Source organism: Microcaecilia unicolor, chromosome 9 (assembly GCF_901765095.1).
Source record: "Microcaecilia unicolor chromosome 9, aMicUni1.1, whole genome shotgun sequence".
Classification (NCBI taxonomy): Eukaryota; Metazoa; Chordata; class Amphibia; order Gymnophiona; family Siphonopidae; genus Microcaecilia; species Microcaecilia unicolor.
The window spans coordinates 159,311,954-159,334,280 of NC_044039.1; the positions used below are offsets into that span (position 1 = coordinate 159,311,954).

The 22,327-nt window shown below is 42.4% G+C and overlaps 1 protein-coding gene across 1 annotated transcript in view; it reads right to left on the reverse strand.

The window, feature by feature from the left end:
• The window catches only part of MDGA2 (MAM domain containing glycosylphosphatidylinositol anchor 2), a 1,114,501-nt gene that overhangs the window by 2,767 nt on the left and 1,089,407 nt on the right, over window positions 1-22,327 (reverse strand). Inside the window, exons 15-16 of the mRNA XM_030214886.1 lie at window positions 14,635-14,765; window positions 1,608-1,713 (exon numbers count right to left, since the gene is read on the reverse strand). Of these exons, the coding sequence (XP_030070746.1) occupies window positions 1,608-1,713; window positions 14,635-14,765 (237 nt within the window). The remainder of the gene's footprint in view (window positions 1-1,607; window positions 1,714-14,634; window positions 14,766-22,327) is intronic.

The window sequence follows — 22,327 nt, forward strand, 5'->3', positions numbered from 1 at the left end:
CAAACACTGCAGAAATATCTAAAATCACCAAAACCCTAAAACCCTTCTTATCCAAGTAGTGATGCATTTCATTCAATAAGTCCATTAATACTGTTTTCATACTACACTCAGACCTAAAATCGGATTGTCCCTCATGAAAAGTATGTACCTCTTCAAAATACCCCTGCAATTGTGTAACTACATAGGACTCAATTAACTTCCCTAAAAAAGAGATGATTCGAAATAGACCTATAACTTTGTACATCACTCAAAGAAACTGCCCCGCTTTCAGAAGCAGATGAACAACAGTCTGCCTCAGTAGTGCTGAGAACATCCCAGTCAAAAAAGACCCAGAAACCACTGCATGCAAAACTTAATAGCCCTCTACTAGTAGGGCACAAGATGACCATGCAGGACATGGGCCCACTGGACTTTATCCCTTTGCCAATTTCACAACTAACTTCTACAAAGCCCTGACCCTCATCTTCTGACACACCCTGTACCCAAGGTACCACTTACTCCCCACTCGTTATATAACCACTTTTGACCACCATTCAACCTTTTATCAATCAATCCCTCACTTCTCCACACTTTAACCATCTGAAACAGTTCACGCACAGTATTCAGCACCTTCATAACATGATCTGCAAAATATTTACGGTTATGAAGTCGAGTCATGCGATGAACAACATGAAAAGTCTGCTGCTACTGCTGACGTACCTCAACATCTCCCAACCTAAGCCAAGCCCATTCCTGTTATCTCAATTCCCTTTTATCACTTCCATAACCCCTTAGTAAAAGGGAGATACCACATAGATGTTTCGATATGCAAACTATAAATATTTTAAATAAATTAATAATTGTGTTGCACAAGATAAAATGAGGACCTTGAAAAAGACCCCTCTAGAACTTGCACGATATTATTAGATCAAGGTGGAAATTGTATAAAGGTTTTTCTGTTAGTAAGCCTATCTTACATATAGCGGACGTGCGTAAAAAATGAAATTACCACCTAGGCCACGTGGTAGCTGAGCAGTAACTCCAAATTGATGCGCCTATGCAGCTTAGTAAAAGGGCCCCCTAAGTTTTTTGTAGTTGTGGCAATGGAGGGTTATGTGATTTGCCCAGTGTCACAGTGGAAATCAAACCCAGTTCCTCTGGTTCTCAGCCCACTGCACTAACAATTAGCCTACTCCTCCACTTCAGTGGTTTCCAAGGGACCCAGAATCTGCAGTTACATGAGGAGTAACCTAATGGTTAGTGCAGTAGCCTGAAAATTTGTTATAAAATTGTCTTCTTTGTGTATTTTACTAAGAACATACTTCACTACTCTGCATATTCTCTGCCCAAACTCTGCCCCACAACATGACTACACGAGAGTCACATAGAAGTATGCAGTTTTGTTGCTCTGCCTGCTGTATACATGTACATGAGGGGTAATTTTATTAAAGCCCTTTTATATACGTAAAATCAGGTTTTAGGCACTGCAAAGTTTATGAAATTACTCCTTGAACGGATTGTAATATTGTAAACTGTTTAGATTGCCATAGGTGGAATATCAAATAAAATTGAACTTAAACTTGATTGATTCAAAATATGTGGACTATGTATTAAGATGCTCTACTTACTGTTAGCTGGTTTTTCTGATTTCATACACTCTCCTTCTACAATTGCTATATCGTCTATTGCAATATCACCTTCTATACCAGGACCTCGAACACCTTCAAAAATTAGCTGCAATAAATAAGTGAACATTTACAGATCAATTAAAAATATCAATTACTAGTGATTACAATCATAGCAAAAAATATCAAACTTTTACAGTATAAGCCAATAGTAATGTATTTGTGCTATATGGAAGCTCAAGTCCGTAGATTTAAAATTATTATTTCATCTATATGTATAATGCATTTGGGGGCTGAAAATGGTGTCTGTCAAATTTGGGTGAAGTGCATATGTGTTTTCTATTGATTAGGGACAGATACAAAGGAGATGTAGACAGCAGCAGCAGGAATGACACCATGAGAGAGTAACTGCTATGGTATTATGGGAGCAGGAGCAGGAGCAGGGGAGAAGAGAGAAAGAAAATGCTAGAGGGGAAAGAGAGACATTGCTTGAGAAGAAAAGGGAGTGTGTGTCTGGGGTAAAAAGAAAGATATAGAGAGAATCAGAGCCATGGAAGTGAAGGGAAATGGAGGGGGGGGGGGGGAGAGAGAAAGAAACAAAGTACTTGGAAAAGGAAGAAAAAGGAGAGAGAGGGATTAAGTTCACGGGGGATAGAAGGGAGATAGAAGGATTGTGTCCGAGTGACAGGAATGAAAAAGAAAGAGAGAGAGTCCTTGGATGAGTTTTGATGAGAAATGGAGAGGGGGTGGAGTGCCTTGGGGGATGAAGGAAAGGGGGAGAGAAAAAGAGAGCAATAACCTGGGGATCTGGGGAAAAAGTAGAGAGAGAGGGAGTTTCTTGGGGGAGGTGGGAGATGAAATGGAAAAAAAGGAGAGAAAGAAAGAGAACATATGTGCTAAGGAGGGCAGGCAGAAAGTGGCTCAGAAAGAAGAGAAGAAGAGAAGGATTTGAGAGAGTGACTTGGGAAGGGGAAGGGAAGGGATAAAGAATGTGCCATTGTGTGGAAGGGAATGTGCCTTGTTGTGGTGGTAGGGGAGTGCAGGGGAAAGAAACAGAATAACAAGGGGGGGGGGGGGAGTACCGGAGTCTAAATGGTAGGGGGAATAGTGAATGTTGGGGCAACTGCAAATGTTTTGCAGACATCTGCAAGTTATACAATATTAAGAAGAGTATGTATGGCTCAGGTTTATTATATATCTATATATAGATAGAAAGATAGGTAGATACGGCACATATAGTTGTAATTTTCTTAATACAATGACTTTACCTGGTACATAGAGAGCAAATAAATAGTGATAGTCGACACAAAGTTGGCTAAGTGCTGATAGTTGGGGAAAATGTGTTTTGATTGTGGCCCTACTAAAAGAGATGGGACTAGGGCATATTGGGACTTTTATGGTCCATATGTTGAGGTGCCCACCAAGTTGCGGTTAAAAAATTGTTTTCGTGTTACAAAGGTAAGAGCTGTGTGCCTTTAAAGCTAGCCACCCTGAAGGTTGAACTAATGTAAGAATATGCTGTACTTCAAATCTTGCATCTGCTAATTGCAGTTTACATTTCATTGCATTGTTTGGAGTCTCATTGACACACAGGATAGAAGGAGACAGGGTGGAGGGGAAGGAGTAGTAAGAAGAGGGTGCCAATGCCAACTATCCCATTTGTGTATATGTGGAAACCCAGAATGCTAAGATATATAATGGAATATAGACTGTTTAGTTATGTAAACATTTGGATAAAGCATGAAAGGCAATCTCCCTACAGAAATGAATTTGCTCACAGAGATCAATTGGTGCAATACTGTAAAATTTAAAACAAATGCTTCTATTACTTTTCTACATAGCCTAACACATTTAGAAAGGGTTTTCAGCAAAATTCCAAATAAATAGTATGTTTACATTTTTATTTTAAAGTAAGTTTATATTTTAAAGGGGAAACACTGGGAAGCAACAAACAAGGAAAATGATATAAGCAAAATAACATACTGTAAATGTCAACAGATTTTCAATTACATAGTAACATAGTAGATGACGGCAGAAAAAGACCTGCACGGTCCATCCAGTCTGCCCAACAAGATAACTCATATGTGCTACTTTTTGTGTATACCCTACTTTGATTTGTACCTGTGCTCTTCAGGGCACAGACCGTATAAGTCTGCCCAGCACTATCCCCGCCTCCCAACCACCAGCCCTGCCTCCCACCACCGGCTCTGGCACAGACCGTATAAATCTGCCCAGCACTATCCCTGCCTCCCACCACCGGCTCTGGCACAGACTGTATAAGTCTGCCCAGCACTATCCCTGCCTCCCAACCACCAGTCCCGCTTCCCACCACCAGCTCTGGCACAGACCGTATAAGTCTGCCCAGCACTATCCCCGCCTCCCAACCACCAGTCCCGCTTCCCACCACCAGCTCTGGCACAGACCGTATAAGTCTGCCCAGCACTATCCCCGCCTCCCAACCACCAGCCCCACCTCCCGATCTCGACTAAGCTCCTGAGGATCCATTTCTTCTGCACAGGATTCCTTTATGCTTATCCCACGCATGTTTGAATTCCGTTACCGTTTTCATTTCCACCACCTCCCGCGGGAGGGCATTCCAAGCATCCACTACTCTCTCCGTGAAAAAATACTTCCTAACATTTTTCTTGAGTCTGCCCCCCTTTAATCTCATTTCATGTCCTCTCGTTCTACCACCTTCCCATCTCCGGAAAAGGTTTGTTTGCGGATTAATACCTTTCAAATATTTGAATGTCTGTATCATATCACCCCTGTTTCTCCTTTCCTCCAGAGTATACATGTTTAGTTCAGCAAGTCTCTCCTTATACGTCTTGTAACGCAAATCCCATACTTTGCAGGTGTGCCTGTCTCTTGTAGCTTTCCAACAGACACAGATCTAGTATTTTTTTATTTGATGAAACTGGACTGAACTCAGAAGCAGACATGCAGTGTAATCTATAGCAGTCAGTAGGCAATATGAATAAATATGGTGATTAGAGTCTCAATTCTGCAAAATTCCTGTACTGCATGAATGACTTAATATCTGGGTATATTCTGCTAATGACATTTTCTATCATGTTGCGCAACAGAAATCTGGGCCAGTTCAGAGAATATACAGTTCTGTCCTGAATTAATTTGCTTCAATACATAAAATTGTTTACACCTCTGCATTTCACAGAGAAGAGACCATGATTATTTTCCATCTCTCTACAATCATGCTATGTCAGCAGATGTTTTGCAGATGACTTTTATTGTATATCCTTGCCTTATCCATTCATTCCCTAGAAGACATGACAATATCTGCAAAAAATGACATAAAGGAGCTACAAAATGAGCAGCTGGAGAGTGTGTCAAGTATATTTGTACATACAGAACAATAATATTAAATATGAAGATAAAACACAAGAAGACAACGACTTATAAAGAGAATGTCTTTCTACTATAGGGACAGATACATGATTATGTTACCATGGGGAGAGATGATGGATCTTCTCTTTCAGTTTTGTTTTTTAGTAATAAAGAACATTCCTTGAATTTATCAAAAATTACTCTGGCTTCCGTTTTTAAAGGTAAGAAGTCTGATGCTTTCATTTACAAGCTGGAATATATATGTTTTATACAGAGGTGATATGACGATGGCAGAGGAAAATGGTCAGTTTGCTTTCTTTCATTTTTGAGATTTCAGCCCCTATTGGGCCTCTTATCCCCAATTAGGTCCCAACATTCTCCTTCTATAACCCTAACCAACACATTAAGGGGGTACTTTTACAAAGTCATTTTTGCACATATGTGGCCACATACAGGGCAGCAGCAAGCTATGTGCTGCTCGTGAGGAGCACAAGGTGCAAGAGAGTTGGGGGGGGGGGGGGAAATGAAAAAGTCCCTGCCGTTCATTTTCCCTTGATGGCCGTCCCTGACGTGCACTTCCCTTAATAGCCGTCTTTCTCTCCGAAAGTGCACTTCTCTTAATGGCTGGCTTTCTCCCCAAACAGGGAAATCAAAACAGTTTTTGCTCACAGTTTTTTTTAGCAGTAACAGTGGGATTTGAACCAGCCACCTCTGCATTACAAGAGCCATGATGTAACCACTTGGCCAAAGCTCCACTTACTTGGCTGTCCCTCCCTTTTGATTATACCCCTTCAGGTCTCTCTCAGCCAATCACAGTGCGTTAAGCTGTCTGTGAGTGGCTGAGAGAGACCTGGAGGGATTTAATCAAAAGGGAGGGATACCCAAGTAACTGGAGCTGTGGCCAAGTGGTTACATCACTGGTCTTGTAATACAGAGGTGGCTGGTTCAAATCCCACTGTTACTACTAAAAAAAACTGTGAGCAAAAACTGTTTTGATTTCCCTGTTCAGGGAGAAAGACGGCCATTAAGAGAAGTGCACTTTCTGAGAGAAAGATGGCTATTAAGGGAAAATGCAAGGCAGGGACTTTTTTCATTTGTATGAAGTCTTTCTTGAACATTTCTCAAAACAGTATCACAAAATACAGCACTCCTGAACAAGTAAGTCATAACATAACTGATCAGCAAGATCTAAACATCCAGAAGTACCAGTGCACTACGAATGCTGGCCCCTCCCACGGCCAAATGCCTTGGATTTGGCCGGGTTTGAGATGGCCGGTTCCAGTTTCCATTATCGCTGAAAAACAAAGTCAGCCATCTCAAACCCGGCGATCTGTGGCATTTGGCCGGCCCCAACCGTATTATCGAAACAAAAGTTGGCCGGCCATCTTTTTCAATAATACGGTTCCGGCCAGCTGTTGCGGCGCCGCCAAAATAGATCGCCAGCGATCGATTTCGCCGGCGCCGTTTGATTATGCCCCTCCACGGCTAAGAGAAAAGGGAAGCTAAAAAATATGGGCTCACTTCAGCCCTCTCTGACAAAGGGACCCATTGATACTTTTGTCATCTCTAAAGATATAGTTGGGAGTTCCCTCTCAAGGAGGGAATTCTCCCTGAAAGGACTGGTTAGTATAGAAGAACCTTCCTTATGTCTGGATCACTGCTTACTGCCCCAACTACCTGGCACTTCTTTGGGCCAAGCCCCCGTAATGTCTAGCTCACTTCAACAAATGGGGGTGGAAGAAGGGCTTTTACAACATCAACAGGGCAGCAAAGAAGAAAATAGTGGAAAAGAGGTATTGGTAATGTCATCAGAGAGTTCTCCCCATAATACAGGTTCAAAGGCCCTAGAATTGGAATTGGGACATATTACATCAGTAGTTAAAATGACCCTAAAACCAGTCTCTTTTGGTAGAAGTACTACAGAACCAACAAAGGAGGTCACTAATTTAGAAATATTGAGGTCAATAGCAAAAATGGAGACTATTCTATCTGGCTGTGTATCTCAGTTGTGTTCATTTAGAGGAGAAGCAGCAGTTAAAGTGACTTCTTTAGAAAATGATTTAATATCACATAGGGACATTTTAAATAAACAGTTTGAGACTATTAAATTCTTGGAAACCGCTAATTCCTACTTGGCAAAAGGAAATATTTTGCTTGAAAATAGATTGAAAAGAGTAGAAAATCTAATAGTACTTATGGTGTGGATTAGGAATTGGTTATTGGACAGAAAAGGAGAGGGTAGGGTTAAATGGTAATTTCTCTCAATGGAGGAGGGTGAACAGTAGAGTGCTGCAGGTATCAGTACTGGGACCAGTGCTATTTAACATATTTATAAATGATAAGAAAATTTGGAACAACGAGTGAGATGATTAAGTTTGCAGATGACACAAAACTATTCAGGGTTGTTAAAACACATGCAGACTGTGAAATATTGCAGGAAGACCTTAGGAAATAAAGACTGGGCATCCAAATGACAGATGAAATTTAATGTGGACAAATGCAAGGTGATGCACATTGGAAAGAATAATCCGAATCATAGTTACCTGATGCTAGGGTCCACCTTGGGGGTCAGCACTCAAGAAAAAGATAATACGCTGAAATCTTGTGCTCAGTGTGCAGTGACGGTCAAAAAAGCAAAGAGGATGCTAGGAATTATTATGAAAGGGATGGTGAATAAGACTGAAAAAACTATAATGCCTCTCTATCGCTCCATGGTGCGACTGCACCTTGAGTATTGAGTTCAGTTCTGGTTGTCGTTATCTCAGAAAAGATATAGCGGAATTAGAAAAGGTTCAAAGAAGAGTAACCAAAATAATAAAGGGAATGGAACTCCTCACATATGAGGAAAGGCTAAAGAGGTTAGGGCTCTTCAGCTTGGAGAAGAGATGGCTGAGAGGAGAAATTATTTAGGTCTACAAAACCCTGAATGGTGTAGAATGAGTACAAGTGAATCAATTTTTTACTCTTTCAAAAAGTACAAAGACTAGGGGACACTCAATGAAGTTATATGGAAATGCTTTAAAGACAAATAGGAAGAAATATTATTTCACTTAATGAATTATTAAGCTCTGGAACTCTTTGCCAGAAGATGTAACAGCAGTTAGCGTATTTGTGTTTAAAAAAGGTTTGGACAAGTTCATGGAGGAAAAGTGCATAGCCTGCTATTGAGACAGACATGGGGAAGCCACTGCCTGCTCTAGGATTGGTAGCATGGAATGTTGCTACTATTTGGGTTTCTGCCAGGTACTTGTGACCTGGATTGGCCACTGTTGGAAACAGAATACTGGGCTAGATGGACCATTGGTCTGACCCAGTACGGTTACTCTTTTGTTCTTATATACTTTGCGTTTCTTGAATTTCCCTTGTTGTAATATAATTTCCCCAGTACAGATGTTGAAAAAGTATTTGTTAGAGGTTTTGCAACTGGAACATTCCAATTGTCCACATATAGTAAAGGCCTATTATATTAAAAATATTTCAGGAAGAGGTTTGGAGGAAGTTCTAGAGGTAGACCTCACTACAATGTTTGAAACATCTACAGTATACAAGAAATAAGTTTAAGAGGTACCTTGATGGCTACCTTCTCAAATAGTGCTGAAAGGGATTCAGTTTTGATTAATTTAAAGCGTAAAATATTGGCACTCTTTCATGGTTCTCCTATTTATATTTTTCCTGATGTGTCCCCTAGAACCCAAGTGATCTGTAGGGAATTTCTTAAGTTGACATCAAGAGCTTTAGCTCTTAGAATGACATTTTTCTTGAAATTTCTTTGCTTATGTTGGATATGTTTTCAAGTGAAAGACTATTTCAAAATTCAGCACTCTTGGAAAAATTATTGAGTGCCCAAGAAGTTAAGAATACTGAGAACCTTTGATGGGAGAAGTTACTTTTGGTAGTGTCATGCAGAACAGTGCAGAAATACACTTATGCTTCCAATTATAGGATAGCGCCTAAATGTATCCACACACAACTGAAAAGGGGCATTCCCATGGAAGGGGCATGCGTGGGTCAGAGGCATTTGGTGCCCAATGCTATTAATATAATAGATAACATCAGGACCACTATGGATCGCCACCTGAGTTTTCTCTGGCTTCGCCCTACCCAGGCATAGTTCACCATTTTTCGGGTCCTATCACATGTGATCACGCTCCACTTCCTCAACAGGGCAGGCGAAACAGACCAATGGTGCTCCCGCCAGTGGCAATGGGGGGATCTCACCTCAGCCAGCATGCTGGCCCTCACCTTCATTGTGCCACAGGGTTTCACACTCCACCCTCTGACTAGCATGCTTGATAGACTCCTTGGCCTATTCTAAAAAGAATGCTTATCCCAGTGGGCCTTTTATAGAATAGCGCTGGGCACCAATTTTTTGACACCCATTTTTGAGCACCATTTGCTGAATCCAGCCCTTATTATTATAACATGGATGCTTCTGCCACATGTAACCAGCACATAAATGTCCATTTCTCCATGAGGTTTAGAACAGCAGATCTTGTTCTAAAATACTAGAGGAATGAGACATTCAAACATGGACATCTCATTTCCAATTTGTATGACCTTTCCAAAATGCCACTTCACATTATACATTAGAGAAAACAGAAGTCTACAAACAGAATTAAAAAGAATAAAGGGAAATAAAGTCAACCGTATTACCCATTAAGGATCAACCTTATTATGTGCACCAAATGGGAAAAAAAAGAAAGAAGTTCTCTGCAGAACTAATGAAGCCTTGTTTCTGGGATGTTTGTGAATATAGATTTCAAAAAATATTCCTGTCAGCATCATTGTGGATCCCCTGACATTTCATGAAAATTTGGTGTGGATAGAATACCAACTACAAAATTTAGTAGGAACATTCATTCTTTCAAAACGTAGGCTAAAAATTGTGCATGTTTAAAATATAGTCAAAGTTAAAGCCAACTGGTTATGTACAAAAATCTCAGGCAATGATGTACAGCTTGGAAATCATCCAGACCTTCAGGCTACAGAATTAAGGGGTTTGGGAAAGACAATGCACATAATTACCTTTTTGCATGAGAAAACCCCATATCCTTCAACTGAATCTACCTATTCATTTCCCCAGCTATAGAACAGAGAATGTTCTAGCTCTTTTTCTGTAATGTATAACATGTCTTCTGCAGCTCTTAACATTCAATAGCCATGATTTAGTTGAATTTTTTATCTCCTCATTTGCAGTTGGTAAATACTATTCAAGATGTCCTTGTTAATTGTTCATATTAATAAAAATGACTTTCATCATAAAGCCCTGCTTCATTGAATCATCTAGTTTCCCCAAAATGTATACATGAATATACATACTAAATAATGATTTTTACAGGAATCATCCATCAAAGTTTGGAGAAACCATCAAGAATTATTTTCTTTTTCAAATTTTTGTAACAACAAACCACTGTGTCTCAAGATATGTACATTGTGAGAAGCATGACCAGGCCATGGTTAAATCAAACTACAATCTACTACTACTACTTAACATTTCTAGAGCGCTACTAGGGTTACGCAGCGCTGTACAATTTAACAAAGAGAGACAGTCCCTGCTCAAAGAGCTTACAATCTAATAGACAAGTGAACGGTCGGTCCGATAGGGGCAGTCAAATTGGGGCAGTCTGGATTCACTGAACGGTAAGGGTTAGGTGCCGAACGCAGCATTGAAGAGGTGGGCTTTAAGCAAAGACTTGAAGATGGGCAGGGAGGGGGCTTGGAGTAAGGGCTCAGGATATGTACATTGTGAGAAGCATGACCAGGCCATGGTTAAATCAAACTACAATCGAGTAGGGAACGACTAGGTAGGACTAAAAAGAGGAGTGGCACTGTATATAAAAATAATATTAAGGTAACAGAAATGCAAGGGTTTGTAAGATGATGAGAAGGCACTGTGGGTTCACACCAGTGGCGTACCAAGGGGGGGGGCGGTGGGGGGGCGGTCCGCCCCGGGTGCCAGTGGGTGGGGGGTGCTCCGCTCCCGCCGCCTCCCGTGGCCGTTCCTGCGGCGCCGCACATTTAAAAAACCGGCGAAGCAGCGTCGCAGGCAGCGCCTCGTGCCCTGCTTGTAAAAAAAAAAAATCAAATCTCCTTCCCCTCCTTCTCCTCCTCGTCTTGACGTCGACTCGGGCCTTCCAATCAAGGCCCGAGTCGATGTCAAGATGTCAAGACGAGGAGAAGGAAGGAAATTTGATTTTTTTTTACAAGCAGGGCACGAGGTGCTGCCTGAGACGCTGCTTCGCCGGTTTTAACAGGACTGAGGTGGGGAAGGAGAGGGGCGAAAGGGACTCGGGTGGGGGTGTTCAGAGGGGAGAAGGGGACTGGGGTGGGGATCTCAGAGGGGAGAAGGGGACTGGGGTGGGGATCTCAGAGGGGAGAAGGGAAGGGGAGGGGAGAAGGGGACTGGGGTGGGGGTGTTCAGAGGGGAGAAGGGGACTGGGGTGGGGGTCTCAGACAGGGGAGGGGAGAAGGGGACTGGGGTGGGGATCTCAGAGGGGAGAAGGGGACTGGGGTGGGGATCTCAGAGGGGAGAAGGGAAGGGGAGGGGAGAAGGACTGGGGTGGGGATCTCAGAGGGGAGAAGGGAAGGGGAGGGGAGAAGGGGACTGGGATGGGGGTGTTCAGAGGAGAGAAGGGGACTGGGGTGGGGGTCTCAGACAGGGGAGAAGGGGACTGTGGTGGGAGTCTCAGACAGGAGAAGGGGAGGGGAGAAGGGGACTGGGGTGGGGGTGTTCAGAGGGGAGAAGGGGGCTGGAACTGGGGGCTGAAAAAAGGGGCAGAGAGAGAGAGGGGACAGATCCTAGATGGAAGGGGGAGCAAGAGGGAGGGCAGACCCTGGATGGATGGGAGAGGGAGGGCAAATGGTGGATTGAAGGGGTAGAGAGAAAGGGCAGGCAGTGGATGGAAGGGACTGCAGAGAGGGCAGACACTGGATGGCAGAGAGAGAGAGAGAGAGAGAGAGAGAGAGAGAGAGAGAGAGAGAGAGAGAGTGAAGACAGATGCTGGATGGAAGGAAGACGGTGAAAAGAAGATGAGGAAAGCAGAAACCAGAGACAACAAACTGTAAATAAAATATATTTTTTAATTGTTTTTGCTTTAGGATAAAGTATTGTAGATGTGTTAAATGTTTATAATAGAACATGTAAATAAGGTAATCTTTTTATTGGACTAATTTTAATACATTTTGACTAACTTTCGGAGAACAAAACCCCCTTCCTCAGGTCAGGATAGGATACTGTAACAGCACTATACTGTACTGACCCGAGGACGGAGGTTTTGGCCTCTGAAAGCTAAATGTATTAGTCCAATAAAATGGTATTATTTTACTTTCTATATTTGTTTTATTTCTATTTGTTAATTTGTAAAGTGGTGATTGGTACTTGTTAGTTTTTTTTTTCAAATTTACATCTGCTGTCTTTATATTTTGCACAGTACTAGGGGACAGTTTCTGTTTCTGTGGTGTTGCATTGTATGCAGAGTCTGGCATTGGGGGTTCAGTTTAATTTTTGTCTAAATAGAAAGTTTATGATTACTTATTCTATAGTGGATTAGGGTGTATCTGTGTTTGTGAAAAAGACATGGCTTTCAGTTGGCATTGACTGTGCAGGATCCACAATCTGTACTATTCTGGCTGGTTTCGTTTTACAATAGGTGAATTGATGTTCTAGTGCTCACTGCAGTGTTTAAGATGCTTTCCTTTTCCTTGTGTGACTCATAGAAATTACTGCTTATGGTATGGTAGAATTGCTCTATAGGTCCTAAGTGTTTTGTATTCTCGGCATGCCTAGTACTGGACTTGGGGGGGGGGGGGGGGGGTGTTAAAAAATGACCGGCCCCGGGTGTCAACTACCCTAGGTACGCCACTGGTTCACACAGAATGAGAATGCAATATCTATTTTATTGGTGTGATATATACACCTCAACAGCAGGATCAAGAAAATGCTATTATTAAAGGGGAGGGGTGCTGTTACTATGGGATTTCAATTTGCTGGCTGTTGACTGGCATATCCCAACTGCACAGTAATCTAGAAGTAGGGAGATCTTGGATTCTCTGCTTGGAAAACTGTTCCAGAAACCAGTAATAGAACCCACACAGAAGTGGGTGATAATGAAACTAGGGCTTGTATATGGGGATAGTGTTTCTGATACTGTACTGCATGATCATCTAAGGTAAGCAATCATTGGTTGGCGTGGTTCAATATTAGAGCATAAGTGGTGATGGTTCATTCAAATGTGAGTGCTCCTAGACTTCAGAGAATAGACCTTTGTCAAGATGAGGGAGTACTAGGGAGTCATTAGATAGATGGGAAGAAAGGAGGGAAGTGACTGATTGTATGTCATTGGTCTTCAGTTAAGAAGGAGGTATATAGACACAGTGCCGTAGCGAGGGCTAATGGCACCCGGGGCGGGTCGCCGCTGCACACCCCCCCCCCCCCGGGTGCAGCACGGCGCGACCTCCCCCCCTCTGCGGCGCACCCCCCCTGGACCGCATTCTTACCTGCGGGAGGGCCAATCCGCCCCGAGTGCACGTCACTCGGAGCTGCATCGGCCCCGCTGGTTCCCTGCTCTCTGTGCCCTGGAACAGGAAGTAACCTGTTCCGGGGCAGAGAGAGCAGGGAACCAGCAGGGCCGGCACCCCCCCGAGCGCGTGCACCCGGGGCGGACTGCCCCTCCCGCCCCCCCTTCCTACGCCACTGTATAAACATTCAAATAATGAATAAGCCACATTGAGCCTGCAAATAGGTGGGGGAATGTGGGATACAAATGCAATAAATAAATAAAAATTGGAAAGGGGGACTGGTTTGGTCATGTTTTGGGTGGGATTACGGTGGGGTTTAAATATACACAAGCATTCCTCATTTCAGAAGGGGAATGCATGTTTATGTCCTTCAAGATCAATGCTGGGATTTACACCTGCTCCCATGGAAATCTAGGTTATATAAAGGTGCTTGTGTTGTGCAGTGCTCTACTGCAGGGATTAGGAGAGGTTGCTGCCTTAATCCCCCAGTGTTTTTTCCCACATGCTGAAAACGATACTAGCAAATGATATCGAGCTCTGTGACAGTTTGGGGAAACAGAGACCTGTATGTTTTGAAAACAGCATGCACAGCATTCTCATGAATATTCATTGTGGATATCCTAAAAACATGACTGCCCAGGGAGCCCCCCATGACAGGTTTGAGAACCACACCACAGTATCTAAAGCTACTCTTTCTTCTACTCTTTCCTCCCAATATTAAATGGTCAGCATTTGATTCAGTACTGGCTGACACCTGGATATCGGTGCTGAATATGCAAGTATAGCGTAGATACAAAATAGCTGTCTAACTTACCCAGATAATTATCCAGGTATATACCAGCATTAAATATCACCAGTAGCTGGACTGCCACAACCCTATGTAGTTGGTACCAAAGCAGTCAGTAAACATTTTCAGAAGCATTATCCGGATAATGCCTCTGAAAATTTTGCTATGGGCCTGGCGAGTGACAATTATCCAGGTAGGACCCACTCCTACCCAGATAAGTTTGACTGAATATCATGGCCTTTATTTTATTTATTTATTTTTTTCATAGGCAAGAAATATTAACTCTCTTGAAAAAAATTATAAACTACAGTATGCTTAGGGTTCTTCTTTCTTTCATGCCTATTCATATCCTTTCACAGTGATTTCATGAGTCTGCGTTACCTGAAATGAAGTGGTTGGGTGTATATTAATATACGCCTGATTCCAATGATTTCCTTTGTTCCCATTAGAAGACCATAATGGATGTTCAATTGTTGCCTGTCCCTTTAGGCGCAGAAACACATTCAAAACACCTATAATAGAGACAAGACTTTTTTGTTATTATTTAAAATATATAAAACCAACCCTCATAAGCTGTAAAACCTCCATAAAATTACAGCACTAATTTTTATAAAATTATGTGGTGGTTTATGCACATATAAGTATGTGTTCTGACAGGATGGTGCATGCTCATATGCATGTTGTATGTAGGAGTTCCTTGGGACATCATCTGGGTAGAGCAGACATGAGTAACACGCGTAAATTTGTGCATGCAGCCAATTTACATGTGCTATTAAATTCAGTAATGAGCCAATAAGTCTTGATAATTGTCCGATAACAACCAATTAACACTAACTGGGTATAATTGGAATTTACACGTACTTCTCTTTAGGCGTATTCTAAATAATGGCACACGTAAATTACCACATGTGCAGCCAAAAAGGGGGTGTGGACATGGGAGGAGTGTGGGCATGACAGGGGCCATCAATCACATCTACGTGCGTGGTTATAGAATTCAGAGGAGTGTACCTAGATTTAGGTGCAGGCATTTACACTAGCTTTTCACTGGTGTAAATCTAAGCACACCCACCTGGCCTGAATGTAGATGCAGCTTACAGAATATCGCTAGGCACGTGAATTGGACGTACCTAGATTTTAGTCGACATATATACAACCTGGCCCATAGAGTATATGCTCACATTTAAACATGCCTCGGGCAAGTGTAAAGGTGTGTCAGTGCTTGTACATTAGTATGCCTGGATGTGCCTATTTTGTAAAGGCACAAAGAGGCTCATTTTCAAAGCACTTAGCCTCCCAAAGTTCCATAGAAACCTATGGAACTTAGCCTCCCAAAGTGCTTTGAAAATATGCCTCAATGGCACCTAAGTTACGTTTATAAAATAAGGGGTTGATATTCATTATGATTTAAAAGTCCAGAAAAAGCTTCTAGCTGATTAAATTGGTTGTTCAGGACTAACCAATCATTTTCAGTGGTACTTAATCAGTTAACAGGTTCGCTCTGAGCTCAAAAACAGACATTTTGGGGGCATTCCAGGCGTGGAGTTGGCACTTGGCTAGTTAAGTGCTGATATTCCGAACTTAACTGTCTAAGTTAACTGCATACAAGTCAATCCTATTTTGATAACCCATAGCCAGTTAAGTGCTAAATATCATACTTAACTGGCATTGGGGCTTATTTTCGAAAAGAGAAAAACATGTAAAAAGGGGCACAAAGCAGCACTTGGAAGTTTTTCTCACCAAAATGTCCAAAATTGTATTTTTGAAACCCATTTTCCAGATGTTTTTCTATGCAATTTGTCTGTAGTAAATACAAATCTCAAGGAGGCATGCTGGGGGCATGTTAATAGTGGCGTTTGGGCGTTCTAAGACCTGGATGCTTTTCAGCCACAGTGGAAGAAAACAAAAATTCCAGGACTAAAACTAAGTCCTGTTTTAATAATGACTAAGCCACAAAAAAGTGCCCTAAATAACCAGATGGCCACTGAAGGAATAAAGGAATAACCCCCTTTACTCCCCCAGTGGTCACTGAACCCATCCCACCCCCCACCCCCAAATGTAAAATAAACAGTACATACCAGCCTTTATGACAGTCTCAGATGTTATAGTCATTCCTATTAGAGCAGCAAGCAGGTCCCTGGAGTAGCCTAGTGGTCAGTGCAGTGCACTGTGGAGAGGGGGACCCAGGCCCATAATCCACTCTGTTACACTTGTGGTGGAGAGTGTGAGCCTTCCAAAACCCACCAAAAACCTACTGTACCCACATATGAATGACACCTACAGCTGTAAAAGCTATTGTAGTTGGTTACAGTAGGTTTTTGGTGGGTTTTGCAGGGCTCACTATACAAAATAATGGGTCCTTTTACTAAGTTGGGTAAGCATCTACATGTGCCCAACACACACCAAAATGGAGTTACGACTCGACTACCGCATGGCTCTTGCGGTAATTTCATTTTTGGCGCACATCCGTTACACGCATTTGGCGTGTGAAGGTCATTACCACCTGGTTACCATGTAAGTCTTTACCGCTTGGTCAATGGTTGGCGGTAAGTTCTCAGACCCAAAATGGACGCGCGGCAATTTTCATTTTGCAGCACGTCCATTTTCGGCAAAAATTAAAAAAGGTCTTTTTTTACAGGCGTGCTAAAAAATGGATCGTTGCGCACCCAAAACCCGCGCCTACACTACTGCAAGCCATTTTTCAGCACACCTTTGTAAAATGGCCCCTAAGGGAGCAATAGTGAGATGCTTTTATGTGAAGTCTACTGCAGTGCCCCCTAGGATGCCCCACTGCTCTGCTGGGATGTCTGTGTGGCCAGTTTACTAAGAATGCTGGCTCCTCCTACATCCCAATGGCTTGATTTTATGTGTTTTTCACTTGGACATTTTTTTTTCAAAAAATGGATCAAAAGATAAACACACAGAGCACAAATACATCTAGCAAGTGGCCATTTATTTATTTTTTGTTACATTTGTACCCCGCGCTTTCCCACTCATGGCAGGCTCAATGCGGCTTACATATTGTATACAGGTACTTATTTGTACCTGGGGCAATGGAGTCACAAGGAGCTGCCTGTGCCTGAAGTGGGAATCAAACTCAGTTCCTCAGTTCCCCAGGACCAAAGTCCACCACCCTAACCACTAGGCCACTAATAACCCAAAACAAACAGACGTATTATTTGGAATCTGGATGTTTTTAGCAAAACATCCAAAGTTGGACTTAGACATCATATTGAAAATGTGCCTCCATGTGTTAGCCAGCTCCAGAAACCCAGAAATTCAATGCCGGTGCATGGACATGGTCCAACACTGAATTTCCAGGTTTAGTGCCAGCGGCAGCCAGCACACCACTGATCACTGCTGGCTAAATACCAGGCCCTAGGTTTTTTAGACTTCTCAGATAAGAATCCTTTTATAAAATCAGATCTATATCTTTGAACAGATAATAACAAATGATGTCCTCATATAAATCATAATAAAAATACAATAAATAGAAATTAGTGTTCAATATCCCCCAACTGACATTTAGCTTCAATTTACCATGTCATTCCTATAAAAAAAAAATCAATAAAAATACCTCTATACTAACCCAACTCTTCCTAGGAATATAAAGATCCAGGGAAACATTAACCTTCGAACCATTAACAAACCATCCTTATCCTTGAAGAGCAATTTAAAGATCCTATCTCTATTTGAAGCTAACAAAATGCAATCATTGTTGCCCTATTAGGGGGTAATTTGTGTATGCATAGGACTTTTTATGGTGTAAAAAAGCTTTATAAAATTATCTGAGGTTACACATATAAAATACACATGGTAACAAGAAGGACCTACTCTCACACGACCCATGTATAGGCATTTTAGGAAGTCAAGTTTGGGCAGAGTGCAAGCGAAGTCACAATTTACACATGTTCAGCAGCACTTATCTGATTAACGTAGGATAGCAATACAGTAGTCCTAAGTAAATTTATTTATTTATTAGGATTTATTGACCACTATTTTGAAGAAACTCACCCAAGGTCATGTACAATAAGATCAATCTGGACACAGGTAATAGACTAATTTTTAAATTGAATGCTAAAGTATACATTCAAGAGAACCTTGACATATGAAAAAAATAAGTGGTCACATTGAAATAATAACAGCAAGAACATACTTGATAAGAAAATCATTACATGCCACTGATTAGTCCAGTCCTCAACATGAGAGGAGAAGAAAAGAGATCAAACAATTTAAGGCAAAAAGAACAACCACAATAAGCGGAAACCACCAGTAGAGAGCAGATACAAACAAGATATTTTCAGAGAATGTGCCTAATGTATTGGAGCTACTGCTCAGAGGGTGCTGAAGAACCAGCTTGTCCCTGTGCCACAGTTTTATTACTTAAAAACATAACAAGTTGAGAAGGATCAAAGAAAACAAAAGTCTCCTTATTATATCTTATAATACAACTGCAAGGAAATTTTAACAAAAAGGTGGAACCAATAGCCACCACTTGAGGCCTCAACAAAAGAAATTACTTGTGATGTTTTTGAGTTACTTCTGCCAGATCAGGAATAACTCTAACTTTCAAAGTACAGAAGACAGAGTCCCTATGCCTAAAACAGAGATGCGTAATCCAATCACGATCATAGTCCAATGTCATAGAAACCACAAGTGTAGATGGAATAACTCCTGAGGCAGTCAATTCAAACTATTTTGTGAAATAGGGGAAAATTGGTCAGGCCCATCCACAGTCTCTTTCTTCTTAAAAGAAGGCAAATAGAATGCTCTAGAAACAGGTGGCATGGACTGCGCTAGCTTATGTAGGACTTCCATAGCATAATGCTTAAACATGTCTAAAGGTAAAACACCATCAGGCTTATTTTCGAAAGAGAAGGGCGCCCATCTTTCGACACAAATCGGGAGATGGGCGTCCTTCTCCCAGGGTCGCCCAAATCGGCATAATGGAAAGCCGTTTTTTGGCGTCCTCAACTGCTTTCTGTCGCGGGGACGACTAAAGTTCATGGGGGCGTGTCAGAAGCATAACGAAGGCGGGACTGGGGCGTGCCTAACACATGGGCATCCTTGACCATAATGGAAAAAAGAAGGGCGTCCCTGATGAGCACTTGGTCCATTTTTTGTTACGACCAAACCTCAAAAAGGTGCCCGAACTGAGCAGATGACCACCGGAGGGAATCGGGGATGACCTCCCCTTACTCCCCTAGTGGTCACCAACCCCTCCCACCCTAAACAAAAAGTTTTAAATATTTTTTTGCCAGCCTCTATGCCAGCCTCAAATGTCATACCCAGCTCCATGACAGCAGTATGAAGGTTCCTGGAGCAGTTTTAGTGGGTACAGTGCACTTCAGGCAGGCATACGCAGGCCCATCTCCCCCCTACCTGTTACACTTGTGGTGGTAAATGTGAGCCCTTCAAAACCCACCAGAAACCCACTGTACCAACATGTAACATAGTAGATGACGGCAGAAAAAGACCTGCACGGTCCACCCAGTCTGCCCAATAAGATAAACTCACATGTGTCATTTTTGTGTATACCTTACCTTGATTTGTACCTGTCTTTTTCAGGGCACAGACCGTATAAGTCTGCCCAGCACTATCCCCACCTCCCAACCACCCGCCCCGCCACCCACCCTTCACCCCTTAGGTCTATGGTAGTGGTGTACAGTTGTGGGGAGTGGGCTGTGGGGGGTTTGGGGGGCTCAGCACACAAGCTATGCACCTGGGAGCAATTTCTGAAGTCAACTGCAGTGCCCCCTAGGGTGCCCGGTTGGTGTCCTGGCATGTGAGGGGGACCAGTGCACTACGAATGCTGGCTCCTCCCACGACCAAATGGCTTGGATTTGGTTGTTTCTGAGATGGGCGTCCTCGGTTTCCGTTATTGCTGAAAATTGGGGATGACCATCTCTAAGGTCAACGTTTCGATAATACGGGTTTCCCCGCCCATTCGCCGGGATTTCCTGTGAGGACATCCTCAGGAAAACTTGGGCGCCCCTTTCGATTATGCCCCTCCATGTATATGTGGAAAATTTATGAGACGGAGATTTGTCCCTTAACCAACCCTGCCACAGTTGAATCTAAGCATCGTGCAGTTATAGACAAAGTTTCAGAAGAGTTCTGAAAGTTAGTTGAAAGTCAAAAATCTATCCTTTGTTCCAAAACTTAGATCTTACCCACATGTGTGGCCATCTGTAATGTTATAGCCTGGCCCAGGGAAACAATTGTCTTTCATATCTCTTCCAAAGTAAACAAGGCAGGTCTCACTAGTTCAAAAATACCCTGTGGCTCTGATCAAAGCTCTACTTCAACACCCAAGGAGCTGCCTGCTTCCATTTTGACACTTGATGAGGTGCCAAAAGCGACAAACAGACTCCCTGTCGGGTGTGCACCACCTAATACCCCAGGATCCAGCACTTTCGATGACCCAGAATGATACAGCCACTGCCATGAGCACCGGAATCAGATGCTCTGCTCAGCTCCAAAGCTCTCTCCTGCCACAAAGCAGGGTTGTCTGGCAGTTCTCTCTCCTTGGGGAATAGCGAAACGCTATTTCCCGGTAGCGGCGAAGGATTAAGTTCACCTTCATCCGCTCGCAGAGGGACTACTTCGGATGATGGTGAGTGCACGGTGTATGCCTCTATTTTCTGCTGAGTAAGGGTAGAAGTATTTCTGCTCTTCCTGGTCCGGGAGGCAGATTTCCTCGGCCTTCTCTTAGGCATAGGAAAATAACAGGAAAGAGCTCCATGCACATCTGCTCTCTAGGGCACCATTGACTCCTCTCTTGAACATTCTTTTTTCTAGACTATTTTAATAGAAAAAAATATATTTCTTTTTGAAATGCACTCAGTGAGTTGAGTATGAACCAGAGAGCACAGCGAGAGAAGATATTTCCCCCAGAAGCAGCAGTATTGGCAATGCGAAACGTTGACCAACGTCAGGGAAATATGAGACCAGCTGATAAAGCTAAGTAGCACAATTTTACAAATATTCTAAAAATACAAAAAACGATTTTCATGATTTTGAAAAATTTTGTGACTGGATTAAAAAGAAGGGAAAAAGGTTTTGAGTCAATGATTGATGAAAAACAGGTTTTGAAAGTTATACCTGTCTATGTCTGAGGCTTTTTCCTTTTCATTAAGCAAAAATCATGTAAAAATCAAAATAGTGGACTGATTCTGGTTTTATGAATTTTGAACACAGTTTTAGTGAAGTGGTTTCAATGCAATGCTACTTATGATGTTCACACAATGATGTATGTCTATCTCAATAGCAGACTATGAAATCTATTTTAAACCCAGATTCACTAACTGCTGTTACCACATCCTCTGGCAACGAGTGCCAGAGCTTAACTATTAATTATGGGCCCCTTTTACCAAGCTGCGGCAAAAGGGGGCCTGTGCTAGAGTCGGCCCTTGTTTTTGACGTGTGCCGAGGCCCCCTTTTACTGTAGGTTTTTCTTTTTGTAAAGAAATGGCCATTTGGCAAGTGAAGCACTTGCTGCATGGCCATTTCAAGGGGGAGCCTTTACCACCACCTATTGAGGTGATGGTAAGGGTTCCCGCGCTAACCCAGTGGTAACCGAGCAGCGCATGGCACTGCCCGATTATCACCGGGTACACAATGGCGCTACAAAAATAAATATATTTTTCTAGTACCAGATATGACGGCACGCTGGGGGTGGGAAGTACCACCAGGATGCTGTGGTAGCCCAGCAGTACTTCCTTTTTAGCGAGCAGTAAACCCGCATTGGTCATATCTCCGCTTTGAGTGAAAAAATATTTTCTCCTATTTGTTTTAAAAGTATTTCCATGTAATTTCACTGAATGTCCCCTAGTCTTTGTACTTTTTGAAAAAGTAAAAAATCTATTTACATTTACCCTTTGTCTTATTTTCTATCCCTTTCTTAATAAACCTGAGATAATTCTAACATAGCTATAATATTTGAGTGTACGTAACTGGGATGAATGAAATTCTTCCCGATAATGTCTGGCATTCTTTTCTTGCTCTTGATTGATTTGGGATTACGCACCAAGATTTGGAGGCATGGCAGTTGGACAATGTCTTTTATCTTAACTTT